We start from the raw sequence: 20,025 nt of genomic DNA, 5'->3' as shown, positions 1-20,025 counted from the left end.
AGAAAAAAAAAGTGGCACTATAAAAAACAAAAAGAAAAAGTGGACACCAACTAACAATTCACAGGTTAAAAATACGAAACCACTGACAAGCAAACTAAACTAAAAATAAGCCTGAAGATAATTTTCACAAATCCTAACTAGAAGCTTAACATCCTAATTTAACTTTCATAATAACTTCACAACTACTTCACTTGGTTCAGGCAGGGAAAAATAAAAACTTCAAATCTGAAGCTTTCAAATACAATACATAAAAAGAGGAAAATGATATTTTAATGATAAAATAAGGTTTGTTCATACTACCTGGCAGATATATATATAGCTGTATTTCTCAAATCCGACAGAATTTCAAAACTGCGGCACACCCAGTGTGGCCAGGAGTTAGTACTCATTCCGCCGCTGGGAGGCGGGAATCGGGAACCATTCCCATTTTCTATTCAGATTTTCTAGTGCCACTGTCTCAAGAGGGGAGGCGGAGGGCACTCAGTATATAGATCTGCCAGGTAGGCATGAACAAACCTTATTTTATCATTAAAATATCATTTTGTTCATGACACTTACCTGCCAGATATATATAGCTGAATCCCACCGTAGGAGGTGGGAAGAGACAGAATAGGATTTAGAAACAAATAAATGTAGATGAATGACGCCTTGGTTCCTTACCTGTTAGCATAGCTGACTTCGAGGTTATCTGTCACCCAAGCCTGCTTCTGCTAATCCAGAGTCTCCAGCAAGGTAGGGACCTATAAAGCTGAGAGATCCAGATGACCTGTCCAAGGGGCGTGACCACAATAGGACTAGATCATGTTACCACAGAGAGGGAGAAGGAGACAACGACTAACCACCTGACCGCCAACATCTAAGGTAAAAGAACCTAGCATAGGCTAAAAAATTGGGAAGTCCACCTCAATGGCCACCCAACAACCAGAAATAGACAACAACAAGATTAAAAATACTACCTAACCCCTAAAGGATAGGATGAGTATTGCCTTCTTCTCCCAACATAGTGTCTATGAAACGCACGGTCCCAGCTGAAGAGCAGTCTTCAAATGTCGTCTTCACATCCCGCAAGTAATGAGCTTAACACTGAATTACTTCTCCAGAAGGTAGCACCAAGAATATCATTCAGAGACATATTCTTTTGAAAGCCATCGAAGTCGCGATAGCTCTAACTTCATGAGCTTTACTTTCAGAAGTCTCATGTCACCTTCTAGGCAGGAGGAATGAGCCTCTCGAATAACACTTCTTAAAAAGAATGCTAAGGCATTCTTGGACATGGGAAGATCAGGTCTCTTCACCGAACACCACAGATTGTCCGATGAGCCTCTAGTATTCTTGGTCTTGGCTAAGTAGAACTTAAGAGCCCTGACAGGACACAAGACTCTTTCTGACTCTTGCCCAAGTATTTCCGTCAAACCTTTGATTTCAAAAAGATTTGGGCCAAGGGTTTGAAGGATTCTCGATTCTTGGCTAAGAACAAAGGATTTAGGGAGCATACAGCATTAGGACCCCTAAAGCCAATATGTTTTAATAGCCTGCACTTCACTGATCCTCTTATTGTCGCCAGAGCCGTTAGGGAAGACAGCTTTCCTTGTCACGCTTTTGAGGGAAGCCGTAAGACAGAGGTTCAAAATTACCAGACATAAGAAACTTCAGGACAACATCCAGATTCCAAGAAGGTGTCCTGAGTTGAGGAATTTTGACAGTCTCAAGGATCTTAATAGATCGTGAAGATCCTTGTTATCGCACAAGTTCAGGCCTCTGTGTCTAAAAAAACTGCCGATAACATACTTCTATAGCCCTTAATAGTCGAGACTGCCAGTTTATTCTTATGCCTAAGATAAAAAGGAAGTCAGCTATTTGTGGTACAGAGGTCGAGGACGAGGAAACTCCTTTACTCCTGCACCATCTTCTAAAAACAGACCACTTGTACTGGTAGACCGCGATTCGAAGAAGGTCTTCTGGCATTGGCGATGGCCTTTGCCACCAGATCTCGAAACCTCTGCTCTGGCCAACTTTGAGATAGTCTGAACGCAGTCAGACTCAGAGCGGAGAGGTTTTGGTGGAACTCTCTGAAATGCGGCTGCTTGAGAAGGTCCACCTCAATGGAAGCGTTCTTGGAAAATCCACTAGGAAGGACAGGGTCTCTGAAACCAATCCGCTGCAGGCCAGAACGGGGCTATTAGAGTCATCCTTGCTCCTTCCGACGTTGCAAACTTCCTTATCACTTCTCCCAGGATCTTGAAGGGAGGGGAAAGCGTAAGTCCAGTCGAGTCCTTCCAGTCCCAGAGGAGGGCGTCTATGGCTAACGCTCCTGGGTCCAGGACAGGAGAGCAGTAAAGTGGAAGTCTTGTTGTCCTGGACGGGCAAAGAGGTCCACTAAGAGGACGCCCCCAAATTTCTCCACAACTTTAAACATACCTCCTGTGAAGAGTCCACTCGGTCGGTAGCAGCTGATTTTGCCGACTGAGAAGGTCTGCTCGAATATTCTCCACTCCCGCAATGAACCTCGTGGAGAATAGTGACCCTTCGAGCATGAGTCCAGAGCAGGATCTCCCTCGCAAGGATGAACAGGGAACGAGATCGAAGTACCCCCTGTTTTTTGAGGTACGCTAGAGCTGTGGTATTGTCCGAATTGACCTGGACAATTCTGCCTGCAACTTGGGCTTCAAGAATTGAAGAGCCAGAAAGATAGCACCCAATTCCTTGAGATTTATGTGCCAGGACACCTGTTCCCTCTCCAGTGCCTGACACTTCCCCCTCCCAGTGTTGCTCCTCATCCTTCCCTGGACGCGCTCGAAAACAACACTAGGTCGGGGGCTCTGAAGGCTAAGAGAAACCCCTTCTGCAAGCTTCAAGGGGTCGAACCACCACTTCAGATGATCCTTCGACAGAAGGGAGATATCGTCAAAATCTCTTCCAGATTCTCCTTGTCCCTCCAGTTCTCCGCCAAGAAAAACTGGAGAGGTCTGAGATGGAGCCTCCCAGGGAAACAAACTTCTCCAGCGAGGAAATGGTCCCCAGCAAACTCATCCATTCCCTCACCGAGCATGTTTCTTTCCCTAGAAAGGACTCAAACTTTGCTTAAGCACAGCCGTTGCCGTTCTCGGGATGGAAAAGCCGGAAGCCACTGAATCCATCTGAATCCCCAGATAGACGATGGACTGCGCCGGGGATCAGATGGGACTTTTCTGGTTCACAAGAAGTCCCAAGGATTCACAAATTCAGTGTGAAAGTCAGGTCCTCCAGACACTTCTCCCGAGAAGAGGCTCGATGAGCCAGTCGCCCAGGTAGAATGACACCCAACACCCGCCAGGTGAAGCCACCTCGCAGAACGCTTTTTCATGATCACCGTGAAGATCATGGGAGCTGTGCACAAACCAAGCAGAGAGCTCTGAACTGGAAGACTCGCCCCCCAGCACAAATCTCAGGTACTTCCTTGATTGAGGATGAATGGGAACATGGAAGTATGATCTTGTAAGTCCAGAGAGACCATCCAGTCCCTGGTCTTAAGGCCCCTAGAACCGACTGAGGGCGTTTCCATCTTGAATCTGTCCTTTGAAATAAAACGATTCAAGACGCTACATCTAGGACCGGTCTCCACTCTCCCGACTGTTTCGGGACTAAGAAAAGCCTGTTGTAGAACCCCGGAGAATCCAACTTCAGAACTTGTTCCACGGCTCTTTTCTAACAACTGCTCCAGGAGGTCCAAAAGAATCTGTTGCTTCTCTCGGTGGTAAGACGAGAGACAGATCCCTGGGCGACGTGCAAAGTGGGGTGGAAACATGAGAAAGGGGATCTTGTAACCTTTCTAAGACAGTTAGGAGACCAACTGTCGCCCCTCGTGTTCTCCAGGCATCGGAAAAAATAAAAAGCCTGGCTCCTACAGGTGTCTGGAGGTGAAAGAAGTCACTTTTTCCCTAGGGTTTAGAGGGGCCGCCTCGTGAAACCTCTTCCTCAGCTGGAGACGATCTAGAGGAAGAAGTTCCTCCATTTAAAGGGCTTCTTCCTGGTGGACAAAACTGAAGCAGACGTCAAGAAGAAGAAGGAGCTGGAGGACGCCTAGAAGAATGAGCCAACAGGTCTTGCGTGGCCTTCTCCTTAAGACTAGCGGAAATGTCCTTAATCAAGGACTGGGGAAACAGATGGTTGGACAAGGAGCGAACAATAATTCTGCCCTTTGCTAAGGGGAGACAGACTTAGCAGTGAAGTCACAAACAAGGCCCTTCTTTAAGAGGCCCGCACTAAAGTGAGACGCCAGCTCTTCAGATCCATCCCTAACTGCCTTGTCCATACAGTTAAGGACACCAGAGAGCTCCCCAAAGTAATAGAGTCCGAGCTTCAAGCTTAAGATCTAAGGCTCCCAAGCACCAGTCCAAGAAATTAAACACTCCATGGTGCTGAAAGAGACCTTTGAGATGATGGTCGGTCTCTGACAAGGTCCAAGAAACCTTAGCAGTAGGCAGATGAGACCACGGAGGCGTCGACAAGACTGGTAAAATCCCCTTGAGAAGAGGAAGGAACTCTAGGGCTGAGATCTTCTCCTGTCTCATACCACATACCAGCCTTGCCTGAAAGCTTAGACGGAGGCACAGCGAAAGAGGTCTTGCCATGGGACTTCCGTTCCTCCATCCACATGTTGACTTTCTTGAAAGCCCTCTTGGTCGCCAACGAAGAAGTCATCTTCAAAACCAGGAGCTCTCCTAGCTTTGGAGGAAGCTAGCTGAGAAGGAGGAGAAAGAGGAGCCGAAGGCTTAAACTTGTCCCTAACAAGTCCTTCAAGCAAGCTGGTTAAAACTTGGTAGTCCGAAGAAGAGGAAGCAGACGCAGAGCTCGACTTCAGCAGGATCCGAGTCGGGCAGAAACATCTCCGCCACAGCCGAGAAGCAAACGGTCACCCAACACTTTAGGGGAAGAAGGCCTTGAGGTCCAATCCAAGAAGGGATCTTCTTTTCTCAGAAGAAACAGAATGCCCGAACGCCCTGAAGAGCAACCGGCGAACGCCCAGCGGAGCGTCTTGGAGAGCGCCCAGAAGAGCGCCGCCACAGGCGCCACGCCCAAAAACCGGAAGAGCCCCGCCGAGTCGCCCTGAACAGAAGCGCCCTGGAAGAGCGAGCCGAAGCGCCACGGAAGAAGTGGCCGCCCTGTTGACGAGCCCCTCACGACGGAGCAAGAGAGCTAACAGGACAACAAGGCGGCGACACAGGAGAAGGAGTGACGAACGCGGAGCAGGAGAAGGAGACTTCCTTGATCTCTTGACAGGCAAAGTCAAGTCCTTGCGACGACGAGGAGCAGAGTCCTCTCAGCAATAAGAGAAGACAACTGTCGCTGCATCTCCAACAAAATCTTCTTAGAAGGCGAAGAATCCTGTCTGGGAGGAGAGACAATCCTATGGGAAGACGATGGGCGCAGGGGACGCCTTCTTCTTCCTCACAGGAGCAAGAAAGGTTCTCTCCATAGAGCGGCTGGGCGCCCAAACATCCTCATCAGACGAAATCCTAGACTTCTTCTGCGGTGGAAAGGCATCAAAATAACTAGCCGACGAAGAAGACTGACGAGCGCCCTCTTGAACACAACTCCTCTTGAGAGGACGAGTCTCACTGAGAATTCCACCTTGCGCGGGGAGGACGCTCGAGGACGAAAAGCAGTCCTTGAGAATGCGCGCCGGGCACGCATCTCTGGCAGCCTGGGAAGCGACAACAGGAACTGCCGAAGGGACGCCAGATCGGGTGGGAAGCCCCCGTAACCTTCTTGCGGCCGACATGCCTTCTCCTGAGTCCTGGGAGTCTGACAGCAGTCCAGGCCTAGAAGCATTATGGGGGCGATCTGACGCCCCTCCACAACACTGGGGGAGCACTACACTTCACAGCACTTTGGAGAGATGTCACTTTGTTCTAAAGCACGGATAGAACTCATGATCTGCGCCAGGGCCAACCCTCCACAGACACAATATCAGGGCCCAAGGCAAAACCACAGGGACAGGTGCAACATCAACTACGTTGGGATTATCAGGAGAGGAAATAACCTGACTCTTGCACACACTCCTGGAGGAAGACCTCCTAACCCTGTCACGCCCAACTTGCTAACATACGAATCATAAGACTTCCAGCTCGCATCCGATAAAGGTTCACACCTTACATCGATCATCTATAAGACAAACATGCCCCCTACACCTCAAACAAACAGAGTGAGGGTCCACCAAGCTTGGTAGCCTCACCTTACAATCACTCATACAACATACACGAAACTAGCAGAACTAGAACCAGACATAGTTAAAGAGAGGTCATAAGCAAAACCACAACAATCCAGAAAAGCATGTGCCAATCCACAGTCCAAGAATCAAAACCAAAAGTCAAGAGAATACTTGTGGGAATAAGCAAGTTAACGAAACCAGAGGCGGAGGTACTGTAACAGATGTTAACAGTAACCCGGCGACAGAGAAAATCTGAATAGAAAATGGGAATGGTTCTCGATTCCGCCTCCCAGCGGGCGGGAATGAGTACTAACCACCTGGCCACACTGCGTGTGCCGCGAGTTTTGAAATTCTGTCGGATTTCGGAGAAATACAGCTATATATATATCTGGCAGGTAAGTGTCATGAACAAAACATCTTAGCATAATACCCACTTGTAAAGTATCATATGTAAACAATTTTACAACAAATAAGTGCAACATTCACAATAACACCTGAAATCATTTCTAAAACATACAGCAGGCTTAATCATGCACATAAAACCTGCAAATTACATGGTACAATAAAATCTTCAGGTAGTTAAGACTGGTATAAGAGGGCAAATAAAATTTTCAGCTTAAACAACTGGTTCCCTATCGCTTACAATCACAAAATATATAAAATGAACACAATTGACATTTTTTTTCTCAACATTAGACTTTTCACCTACTGGGGCAGTTCCTGAGAGAAAAAAAAAAAAAAAAAAAAAAAAAAAAAGGAATACTGTAACTATTGAATCATGAACGAAATCACCTCAACATTAGCCACACTGGCAGCTCAAACCCCATATACTCTTACACCATGACATTCATCTTTGCACTGCATACACATGAATTTGCTCCATGAATGGCGAGGCCCCTCCTTTCCAAAACCTTTCACACCATCTATCTAGAAGTGGTGGGCATAATCAACTACTTGGAACCAATTGCATCAATTACAAAAGTAAAATCTCCCAATAAACAACTATACATACTATTCCAAGCAATTGACCTCCAAACATCTACTTCCTGCTTGTACACAAGAACAACCTATTTACGGCAAGGATTTCGAAGGACTTTTGCCAACAGTTACCTAGTAGCCTGCTAATAATAAATGCATTGACTCAAAATACATTTTTCTCAGATCTCTTTCTCAATTATCTTCATTTTTTTTTTTAGAGTAAACCAACACTAGTAATACTTATTTTTGAGTAATGGCAATCAGTGCAATATATTACTGACTGACTACTAACAACAAAAGCATTCCAAATGTTCAAATACTGATAAAAAACTGGGCATTTCTCACAATGATTATTCAGTCACTTCTGTCCTCCTCTCCTCATCTGTCCAGTTACAACAAAATGTGCACTTTTCACTTACCTATCGTCTTACATTGTTTCCACAAGACCAAACCAAAGGGGTTAATCAGTCTCTCATCCTTTATAATATTCCTAAGCCACATACTACACAAAGCAGTTTTCACCTTTTTGTGTTTCGTGTACATTCAAATGCAAAGTCCATTTCCATAAACTTAAATTAGATAAACAATACTTTCATATACTCCAAGCTTCCTTCCAATCTTTTGCATCATCTGATAAATACTTTACTTCATCATCCCATTTCCATGTACCCATAAATTACTCATGGTCACATTTACTCGCCTCTTGCAAAACAATTTAATGCTTTTATTTAATAGCATAGCCATTTGCCCTGAAAGGATTTCCCCTTATAGACCCAATTAGTTTCTGGTTCTTCTACACTGTCTCCAATCAATATTATGCCAGCTGCATACATACGCCATCTCACACACTACATTGACATCTTATTTTATTTTTCCATATTTCTGTACTTAATCTAGTGAACTGACTAATATTATAACTCCATCCATTAAGATATCAAACAGCCAAGAAGAAAGCACACAACACATCCTTGCCTAAGACCCATATTACACCAACCCACTCACACTCTTGCAAATACAGTAAGTTTTAAAACCTGCTTCACATCCATCGTACCAAGCTTTTATTGCTCTCAACAATCTGACTGCCAACCATCCACAATAAGCCCAAAACTCCCTCTCTATCGATTCTACCACAAGCTTTTTCTATGTACACACATGCAAGCGTAGTTTTACTTTTCAACATTTCAAATAGCTTTTATAACTAACACTTGATCCACCTCTTCCTCCCTCTTCAATGTAACCCAACTCAATACTTTTTATTATCATTATTATTATAGTTTGACTAGCTCTGTGAATCAAAACATTACTCATAGGGCTGTCCAGCAATTTGTCTTGAATAGTTAATATTTGAATTTCAACAAACTATGGTTCTTCAAAAATTTGGTAACTGGATACTCTATTGGACATTCACATCAATGTGTGCAAGTAATGACCTAAATACAGGAATAAGGTCATGTGGGGCATAGTATATTCATTTAATATTCAAGGGCCAAATGGGTGTGACCTATCTGAATGCAGCGTTACTTTAAAATAGAATTTTTGGTTTTCAGAGTGGCAATCCAATGATGGGCTTAATAAGCTATACTTTATCTTCTGGTTCACTGCTCCACAAAAGAGCCCATTACAGATGAGCTTTAGAGAGTCTCCTAAGAGTTTTGATTGTTGTCATGGGTTTTGAGATGTTTACCTTTTCAGCATACGGGCAGTCCCCAGTTATCAGTGGGGGTTCCATTCCGACGACATGACAATAGGCATAAATTGCTGGCAAGCAGAAATCGGTGCATATTGGCATAAAAAATTGCAGACTTTCGTCGCTAGACATGCACCGAAAAACTGGATCGCCGATAACCGTGCCCATCAATAACCAGGGACTGCCTTTGGAAATTTTGTCTGTTACAAAGTCACAGCTGTGATAAGCAGTATTTTACTTTGTACAGCTTGTGAGCTTAATAATTATGCTGTGATACTCACTCTGGTATAATTCAAAGAAAAAATCATTGTACTTTATTAATGTATGCTCATAAAAAGCAAAGAACCATAAAACAAAAGGGTAGTGAAATGAAAATTTCCTAAAAGACATACAAACATAACTGACTCAACGGCTGTACTTGGATAAGTGAAAACTGAATCAAAGCTTTTAATCTAAACATAATCGTTACAGCTTTAGTTTTCTTTTTTCGATCGCCTTCATTTCCTTTTTTGCCAGCATGGGAAGGGATCTGAAGTATTTAGTACTTCCTTTAGGTTGTAACAAAACCCTTCTTAATTGTACAAGAGAATTCTGGGACAATAGTTTTCAAGGGCTTCTACTCCACCCATTACATTGGCAACTTGAGCTGTTTTATCACATCTCCACTTCCCTCTATGCCCGTATGGGAAGGTTCCCAACAAATTTCAACATTGAAACTAGATTCATAGTCAGTGTAATGAAAGCCTTCCACATTTGTTACACAACACAATTTTTAGGTAAGTAGTTCCAAGATCCTTCTGTCATCGTCTTACTTCTTAATAAGAATCCTACCATACACCATTCTCAATATTGTAAATACTGTTATGGCCCTATCACCTTACACTTCATGATTCACTTCTGTCCCTCTTCTCTCTATGCAATCAACAAATCCTCAAAATAACCACAACAGCATTCTCCTTTTGTATCTTTTACTCTCTCTCTCTCTTCCCCTTTATGCGCTTATCAACCTTCCTGTATCCCTGTTCATAATCTGTCACTGTTTTCAGTACCTCAATTCATGCTTTTTCTTTCTAACCTCAAAACTGACATTCCACCATAACTACTTCTCATTGCAAGCTCCAAAATAATCATGTAAATAAATAACAAACGAGTACAGTATATGAATCTGGAACTGCATCACCCCTTTCCTATCTTGGCACGAGACAAGCTTCTAATTTTTCAAATGGGACACTGCAAGACTACACTCATAAGAACAAAGTAAAAACCCTAAAAACTTTCATCAGTTTTTGTATGGAATTCTAGTTTGGTTTATCTGAATCGTAATAATACAAAGAACAAATATTCATTTAATACTCACAGGTGGCAATGAATTGAGAGGGGTGGATGGGACGGTGGGCTGTGCAGTAGAGCCCGGCACTGCTGCTGTAGTTGTTGGAGGGGTATTAACCCTCATGGGCAATGGCAACTGAGAAGACCCTACATTAGTGGCTGTTAGCGGCGAGGAAAGGGAGTTTGATACGGCAGGTGAGCTGGTAGTACCTGACACACCTCCTATACTAACTGTATTAAACACAGCTGGAGCAGGTACTGCTGGAGACGGAGTAGGAGCAGTAACAGCTGTAACAGGTGCAGGTACAGACCTTGGTTTGGTTCCTGGCACAGTCGGTGTCCGTCCTTTTCTCCCTTTTCCACCTTTGCTTGTGGCATCTTCAACCTCAATTTCATCTTTAGGCATGGCTGCCACTTTGGTTAAAAATATTTTTTCTAAGGTCTGTGCCATTAAAACTACATCCTCACCTGGTTTATTATACACATAACAATTAGTAAACATAGTATTAAAGTCTTGCACACACTCCTTTGCACTCCAGTAGTACTTATTTTCGAGACGTTTCTTGATAGTGCCAAGGTCCATGGGATGTTTTATGATTTTATGGTAATCTGGCAAATTTAACTTGACCGCATCCACTGGCTGGTGGAACGGCCAAGCAAACTGATGTTTCCAAACAGTCTTCATTACTTGTTTTAGAATATACTGTAACTGATTTGTTACTCGCCCAGGTCTATGGGGTGGTGGAGAAAATGGAGGTTGCACTATCCCATTTACAGGGTCGATAACAGGTTCTTCCCTTGGTGGAGGTTCCACGTTCCCTCCCACCTTAGGGGGAGAGTCCACCTGCATTCCTCCTCCATTCGTCTCCTCCATAGTTATATCCCTGGAAAAGAAAAATGAAAACAAAAGTGACCAGGCAAAATTCTTACCAATTTACAGTACAGTACTGTATACATTTATGAAACTTTAAATCTAGAACTAATTTGCAGAAGAAATGGTTGAAATCTAGGACTAATCTGCAGAAGAAATTAACTTTTTGGGCACAAAAAGCAAAACACACTTATAACTCCACTGCCAAACCAATATACATGGGCAACCTAAAGCCTGCAGGTCACATTTAGCCAGTGACATGCCAATGTATTTTAATTTATATTAACTTAAAATATTACTTAATAAAATACATTAAAATTATTATGACGTTCTGTAAGACAAAATCGTTAAGTCATGATTCAGCAATTATTAGCCCTTTTTCTTTGCCACTACTTCAATAATTAGAAGTGAAAGAATACATTTTAAACTATGACTACCTCAAGCACCTATTTGGGCACAAAACTTGATGCATATCAATTTTACTAACATATTATGCAGCCTGAGGTTGCTTGGAAAAATCTATGATGAGGCCCCCAACTGCCAAAAGGCTGCCCATGCCTGGGTTACAATGTGGAAACTCCAACATACTGTTAACTGCACAAAAATTGATCGTGAATTTTCAATAAATTATTACAGACCACTTCAATGAAAGTTCATATTAAAAAATTAAGATTAAATACTGTTGGCATTCCCAGAATGCATGTGGTCCTACGTACAATCACAGAACTGAACAATACTGAAGCTTGAAATATTCAAAATAAAACCTTTGATAACTCTAATAATGGTGAGCACCTCTACAACACTTGACCATAAATGCAAAAGTGCCTATATCACCTGACACTTAGAAAAAAAAAAAAAAATCTGTATAACCAGCTCTGCAATACACCCAATAGCAGTTTGGGTGGAGGGTGTGGAAATCCAAAGACCCAGACCATCAAGAGACATAGTCATTCTCCAACTCCAAAAACAATGAAGTCACTGAAAAATGAAGGGTCAATGACTGACCATGGTATGTCTATCACTCAAAATGAATCCCTGAATCTGGGCAAATAACTTTTTTATTTTTCCCATAAAGGTTTAGACGTCCATGTCCACTCAATAATGCAGATCATAATCTTCAGACTGCAAAAACTGAAGTCCTTCGCCAACAATGCATTGCTAACAAGACAAGTGTTGTTGAAAGTAAAGTGAACTGAAAATAACCTAAGAAAAACTACCAGTTATGATCTGGAACTGGGTATCCTGTGAACAGTATGTACTAGGGAATATAAAACCAAATATTAAAGGAAACTTTCATATTGCCTTACAAAATTCTATTGAATTTGAAATGTATATTTTGAATATACAAAAAAATGTAAGTACAGTACAGTATACAGTATGTATTTCTCCCCAGATAAATCCTTCCCACCTTCAGCTAGTTTCTAAGGAAGAGGTTACTAGCCCAACGGCCTATAGTTAAACCCTCTTGATGCTCATTAACAATTGGGTTAATTGGTGGACAGAAAGTCAGGATCAGGCCATGGACCTTGTGAACCCAGCTCAGTGTTCTATCACTCAGAAATGTTCACAAAACAGAAGAATGGATTGGAAATGATTGAACATTAATAAAAAAAAAAAAAAGTAATGGTAAACAAAAAGAAAAAATATGCAAAAGCATAGTTAGAAAAGTGGCCATGGGGATGATGTAGGAAAAATGATGAGCTAACTTTGCACTGAGCATCTGTATGTGACACATGGTGTCAAAATTAAAGATTTCAAAACACTGCATACATGGAGGAGTTACCAATTTTCAATCTCACATGAGGAAAAAGAATATTATAATTAGAGATGGATGTGCAGAACCCCAATGTGACAGAATGGCAAATCTTACTTTTAAATAACATACAACTATCGAATGCTTTGACTTTTGTCCCGTGTGTTGTGGGAAGATCGCGCAATGTGATATCTAGCAAGCTGAACAGCACACTGAAATCTGAAAAACCAATATGGTTTGGACATATGATGCAGGAGCACTCAATCAGCGAGGTAGTCAATACAGCAGCAACAATAGACAAGTAAAAAAAGCCTCGGATATGGGGAAAAAAAAATTAAAAGGCGAGAATCAGACTGAAAGTGAACTTGCCTAGAGTGAGTACAGACAACTCATTCTATGTACTGAAGGGAAAATGCAACTTGAAAAAACCCTTGATGATACAGTACAAGCACTGCATGTTAAAATAGTTTCTCCAATTATATATTATCAGCATCAAATTACATTACCATGAAAAATGTTTCACAACTTTACAGCTTAAGGAATAAACTGTCTGGTACTAGGCAATGCCACATTGACATCTCAACTGAATATGGATGACGACACAGCAAAATGTGTATCAAGCACTACAGTCCAAGGTCAAAGGTACAGGCATCAAAGCAATATGGAATTAACTGTGAATGACAGTCAAAAGGGAAATCTTCCTAAGAAGTTCAGTTAAGAAACTCACCAATCAGCAATTAAAATTTTAAGTTCAGCACACGGGAATGGATTCAGTCAAAGATGACTTAAGTATTGTCATATACAGTAGTCAGAATCATCTAGTTCTGTTACCAAAGCATATCACTTTATCCCCCAATGGTCTGTAGAGGAAAGTAATACCACAAAAAAAGTCACACTTAAAACCATTAATTGTTAAAAAAAAATAAAATAAAATAAAAAAAAAATCATCTGCTTTTACATAAAACAAAATACCACACAAATACTTGTTGCACAGAATATTTCCCGTTTTTTATTTTTTAAACAAAATTCAATGAGACTAATCTCGCAAATTTCAACCATCACATTAAAACCACTATTGGAGACTTCCACTGTCAAAGTAATAAATATAAACCATGGGTTTATACTTTTAACCTTCAGTCAACAAGGGTACTACCTCTATGGCCCATAAACTATGGGTTTACAAGTAAACCTCAAGCCGACAAGGGTACCATTTCTATGGGCAATAAACTATGGTTTTACACTAAAAACCTCAAGCCAACAAGGGCACCAACTCCATGGGCAATAACTATGGTTTTACACCAAAGACCTCAGGCCAACAAGTGCACCATCTCTAAGGACAAACCAAATACTCTCTGCAAACAAAAAATTCAAAAAAAGGCCACAGTCAACATCCTTACTATCACCTAGACAGATGTAACTACAACTCTTAAGTAAAAGATGGTATAACCACCTTCACCAGAGGGGTTTACACTGGTTGCAAAAGCATGTACCAGTGAAATTATGGAAACCATGAGGCATTCTATGTACTACTAAAGCCCATGATTAAACTTCTGTTGAGGCACACTACTATCACTAATGCTCGAAAAATACAAAAAAGAATTTCTAAACTTTATTTTGGGGGTCCTATACCTGTGGGTTCTGGTGACTGATATTACAAAATGAGATTTTTCAATATTTCCAAACTATAAAGTTTAACCCCCTTTTACATTGTTCTTAAGAAGAAAATGTAAAGCCTAAAATAACAAACATTAACTTTCAATCATTTAACAACAAAAACTTTTACAAATGGGGAAATTCAACATAGGCAATGACAATCAACAGTACGTACTCTTCAAAAACAAATTTCCTAAATTTCCACAATTGAGCAGTAACACTACTGTTTCAACTGGAGATGCCCTAATGTGTCAGGACACAAAAATTCTTCCCTAAAACACAAACAGCCAAACATATGAATTCCAAAAGTTCCTGTTCCATTTTGTTACATCTGGTGACCTGAAAGCCAACCAAATAGACCAGGGTGTCAAGGTGTTACAGTACTGTTAGGCATAACATCCCTTCCTCAGGAGTCGTAAAAAACTTACGATTCCCCAAATAACAGTCACCTACACACTTCTGGTTATTCAGTGTCTACTACCATCAAGTTTATGTCAAGAACTTCCTTGAGTTTGGTACCTCTTAACACATTTTGCCACAGCAATGGGAGATACATGTCAACTTCAGGTTTTGAAACTTCATTTATACATCCTCAAACACCATTACATCAGCAAATGATATAGTATGGGGGTATCTTTGCCGCTGACTAAAAAAATACTTGGGACCGTGTACCAGAACTTGCTTCCTTGTTAGCAATTATTGAGAGCATTCAAACTCACAACAAGTACTACGTTTTAAATGCAGTAGTTGCAAATGCTATGTACTTTTCCTCATTCCTTGACAATACAATTAACTAGCAGCAATCATGTTTTGATAGCTGTTACTAGGCATAGAGCCCTAGACCCAACACCTTTGGAATTCCACTGGGTTGTGTTCAAGAACCTATACTTTTTACAAACAGTTATTGAAGCCACAACTGTGGCATTAAAAGGTGCCATGTAGCATACACAACTCCTAACAAGACTTAATAGCAAGGGGTGTACCAATGGGGTGAAATAGCTATGGCAAAACTAGACTGATAGCAAGGGGTGTACCAATGAGGTGAAACAGCTATGGCAAAACTAGATTGAATGCTTACTGAGTACCCATCTTCCACCATGATCCAATTCTATTATGCAGTCTGTGGGAAAATTTAATGTTTACCAATCCTAGTTTCCTCAAATTACCACTAAGTTACCTTCAGCCCCTGGTTTCTTTATTAAAGTATTCAAACATCACATACATTATAATGCTACCACAAAGCCTGGCATTGTTGCCAAGGATTCCTAAACTTCCTTCAACAAAGTCTGCTGGGGTTCTTATCACCTGTACACTGTTCAAAAGTGACAGTTTACTCTTCACCTACAACAACTATGGCTTTATCTTTAGTAGGCATAATAATTTGAAAATCCTTCTTAAGTTAATACTGTAGTCCAGCATTCCTTTGCATCTCTCTTCTTGTATATATAAAAATTAATGAATTTGATCATTATTATTACATACTGAGTTTGTCGATGTTTTCATTTTTTATTTGTAATGCATTTCCAGTGGCCCTTAAAATTGATGGAAGGACCCCGGTTAAGAAACACTTGTGTAGATTTTTAATATGGAATTTCGCAGACTGCACTTCGGAAATCTGTGCATGTTAAACATTTTAGATATTCATCATCTATTCTACAGTGCTGTGGTGGCCTTACCCATCGTTTTTATACTGTAGGCTGCAAACATTGTAAGCTTTCTGTATGAATGTCAACACTAATAAGCTAAAATATATTTTAATCTACTTTATTTCCCCAACTAACATAACACAAAATATCTTTATATTAATTTCTGCAGTTCTTTTTTCACCATTACATATGGGTATGCCACCTTTTGCAAGGATGCTCAGCAAGTTAATAGCATATGACACTTTCTCCAGACAAATGTTTCTTACAGAATAACATTATCCTATACAGCACTGTGCATCAATGAGCCATACCAACAGCTCTTGGCAAAAGTACAAAACTGAATGTTAGGTTTATTTATTTCATGGCAATTGCAACCTGCTTAAATGGCAAATCAAAGAGATTCAATAAGGGTGAATCATACCCTAACCTATCCTAAGGCCCAATGCCCTTACCTGCCTAAGAGGGGGTCTTTGACCCCAGGAACCCATGACACTGTACAGAGCAATAAGATGTGCATAAATATATGCATTAATACCATACTTTTCTTTATTCTAGACCATACTGTACAATCATAGCCTACCTGGCCACAGGCCTTGTGTACTGAGTTTGAATTTTTGGCATCCTGTTACAACATTGATGGCGATAGCAGGTTAATTTAGTTCTGGGGTCAACCAGTGTCAACTTCTTTACCATACAAACTCTTCAACTTCTTTACAAATAATTCTGTACATGGAGATATGACCAACATGAATAATTGGCCCATTACTTAACAGTCAAGTTTATCTAGCCACTAATAACCATGAATAAATTAAACTTTGACTAGTGCTGACACTAGCAGTCAAGTCTGTTACATCTGAAATGCTGCTTATTTGTTTTGTCCAGCAATGACTTTCAAAGAAATTAACAAATTAACATAAGACTATAGGATTTTACGTTGTAAAATATTTTAATATTCATTTGTGCTATAAAAAAAAAAGATATGCTCCATAAGATTTTAGTTACTGAAAGTTGAAAAATAATTACAGTTCAATGGGACTATCTCCCTCTTGGCAGAATAAGACTATTGAATTACTAACTTAATATTTGCTTGAGATATTTACACCATAGTAGAAGACTATGCATGATAAATATAACAGCATATTAAAGCTTAGGGATTAAAGAAGTGAAGTATGGGTATAAAATTGCCAAAAACAAGAGTTTATGTTAAAGTGGGCCATCTGGACCTTGGCAGGAACAGCCATTAAATTAAGAAATTTATTCCTGCTTCTAAAATTTGCATAGTAGACTCTACAGCTATTGCAGCTACTGTACACACTGCCAAGCAATAACAATACTGTGTGAAACAAATAAAAACTCTTGGGGATTATGTAGTTAACTCGTCCATATTCAAGCTTTCCTCACAATCACAGTGTTATACAATGAAAAGGCTGAATAAAAGATAAATAAGGCAAACTTGATTTATTACCATTGTTCTTACAGATTCCATTGAACAGTACTCAAAACCTACATTTGTGTGACATTTTCTTCCATCTTATGCTTAACATGTTTCATCAATACAGACTACACAATTATTAGGGAATTTTTCTCTTATTTCTCTTTTGTCATCCTTTATAAACTGGGCAATTAAACAACAGCAACTTCTATTCAACTGGAAAAATTAAACATGCTGTCTAGCCATCTCCAATCTCTAATTGCACAAAAAAAGATGCTGCTGCCAAAACACATAAACAAATACGGTAATATGATGTAAAAGCATCATAACAAGATGTTAATGCAGAGTACAGAAATGGACTGAACCATTAATGAATAGTATATATTAACTGTTCTAATTTATGGACGAGTTAACTTGAGGCTGATTAAAAATTACATAAAACTCAAGAAATAACCAGTGCTAGGCCACAAGATTTGGCTAAAAGGAAAATTTGATATAGCCCTACTACTTAACTAGACTGAGATCATAACCATGAACATAAATATCCAGTGGTAGCATAGTAAATTTCAAAGCCACTGTCAACAGGAAGATGGCACAATTTGTTGACTAGCCTAAACTCACCTACTGACACAATTTCAGCCGGTCCAATACAATAAACGCAGGAAGCAATTCCAAACCACACCAGGTCCCAAAAAGAATTCTGAAACTACCAGGCCTAGAACTGAAATCAAAACCTAAGAGTCGAGATCCTGAACGACCAGTCAGTCATGTAGCCTAATGTAAGGCTAGCTTACACCCAATCGGAATGGTAGTCGAATGACTGGCTTTGGCTAATATGAGTGAACAGTGTTCATTTCATACAAGAAAAGGGTTGCTGGAAGATAACGGCTAGCCTACAACCAGAGACCAGTTCAATCAATCCCACGCTTTATCAAAGCGTTATCACTACTTGTATAACTACTTTGACTGGGCCAATTACTGTTATTCCAAAGATACAACAGTAACTAGGCATACCATAACAGACCTATCATAATCAAAAGTGGGCTTACCCATTTAATCTATGATGCCACACTGCTGCATAGTAAAACCACAACAAAAAACAAAAAAAATGATACCCAGCCTACACGTCTACCCTGCCTAACCACCCTGAGGACAATAACGAGGACTAACAACAACAGAGGCTAGGGTAAGCCTTGAAACCCGACCTGGCCTAAGGAACACCAACCCACCTTCCACTCAGCCAAGAAATCAAAAGAAAAGCAACTTAAAAGACCCCACCAGGCAAGGTGGAGAGCGCGCATCACGGCCACCAAACGGCCCTCGATGTCCCGGCGGCGTTTGGCCCTAACCTGGGGATACTAATAAGCCTAACGGAAACACCTTCCCCGATATTTCAAATTCCGCCCCATCTACACCAAATACATACCCAAATTCAATAAATGATGCAACTGGACACCACCACCTGCAGGCAGAGCGAACAGGCCGGGCACTGATGCTTAACCTTTTCAAAAACCGATGCTGGATTGGGGCTACGTGCTTGGGAGTTGCATTCAAATTCTGCAATGCCCGAGTCGCGTAGTTGCATCACTCTTCACTTTAGCATTAGTCTAACGAGAAAGAATGTGTGAAGCACGAGCATGAGGAATCGGAAACGGAGTCCGGGAGATGAAAGATGTGTGTATATTGTGAAGGAAATGTGAGTCATAATAACAAACCTATAGAGTCAGTCGGCCTGTGGGTTGGCGGTTGTGTGGCGTCCTTTTGGTTCACTCAAAGATTTCACATAATTCAGGTGAAATTCATCTTCACAAGATAGAACATCACAACCTCTGATCTTTCAAGAACACTATGACAATTGAAACCAACACAAAAACATGTCGCTCACGTAGCAATCACCACAAAACTTGAACGGTTACGTCCCTGGCGTCAGCCATAACTGCTTGGGTTTCAAAATGGCGGGATAGGGGAGACGATCAGAGGCGCCGGGAGCCGCGCACAGGCAGGACGCCTTCCAACACCGCTCCCTGCCTCTTCACTTCCCTGCCACACAAACTCTTCCTTTTCCTTCACTTTCCATACGAATAAAATTGACCTTCACAAATAGACCAATGCATAGGTTGTACAATTCACCAAAAATTAAGAAACCCAAGGTTTTCAAATAAGACAATCTGACGAATAATATGGCTGATCCAACCTCTAAGAACAGCCTAGAACCCACGCTCATTTGTCTTGCGGGTTTTTCAATTTATTTAGCATAGAAGAGAACGAGTAATGTTCTAATACCCTCTGTTGACGGGCGTTGGTGTATGATGGAAGGAATGGTGGGCTGGATGACCACTGCCCTCCATGATTGTGAGAGATAGATACAGGGCGGTGACGCAGCGCTCTCAATGGCAGCTCCTCCACACCCCCGCCGCCGTCGCCACACCATCTCTAACAACTACTCGCAAGCTGATTGGTGGAGCCTGGTCACATGACCCACGCTA

At 41.1% G+C, this 20,025-nt stretch overlaps 1 protein-coding gene across 16 annotated transcripts in view; it reads right to left on the bottom strand.

Annotated features, from left to right (window-relative positions):
• Positions 1 to 20,012, bottom strand: part of LOC136835678 (bromodomain testis-specific protein-like) — a 194,299-nt gene extending 174,287 nt beyond the window's left edge. For 6 of the 16 annotated variants that reach the window (XM_067099513.1, XM_067099514.1, XM_067099515.1 and 3 more), the window contains exons 1-2: positions 19,823 to 19,991; positions 10,213 to 11,068 (exon numbers count right to left, since the gene is read on the bottom strand). In XM_067099513.1, the coding sequence (XP_066955614.1) occupies positions 10,213 to 11,068; positions 19,823 to 19,887 (921 nt within the window). In that variant the 5' untranslated portion in view covers positions 19,888 to 19,991. Of the gene's footprint in view, positions 1 to 10,212; positions 11,069 to 18,965 lie in introns of all 16 variants that reach the window. The other 10 variants (XM_067099516.1, XM_067099518.1, XM_067099526.1 and 7 more) reach the window with 5 other exon arrangements.
• Positions 20,013 to 20,025: the final 13 nt, after the last annotated feature.

This window comes from Macrobrachium rosenbergii, chromosome 55 (assembly GCF_040412425.1).
Source record: "Macrobrachium rosenbergii isolate ZJJX-2024 chromosome 55, ASM4041242v1, whole genome shotgun sequence".
Taxonomy (NCBI): Eukaryota; Metazoa; Arthropoda; class Malacostraca; order Decapoda; family Palaemonidae; genus Macrobrachium; species Macrobrachium rosenbergii.
The sequence above is the reverse complement of the archived record's forward strand: the minus strand, read 5'-3'. Positions and strand labels throughout refer to the sequence as shown.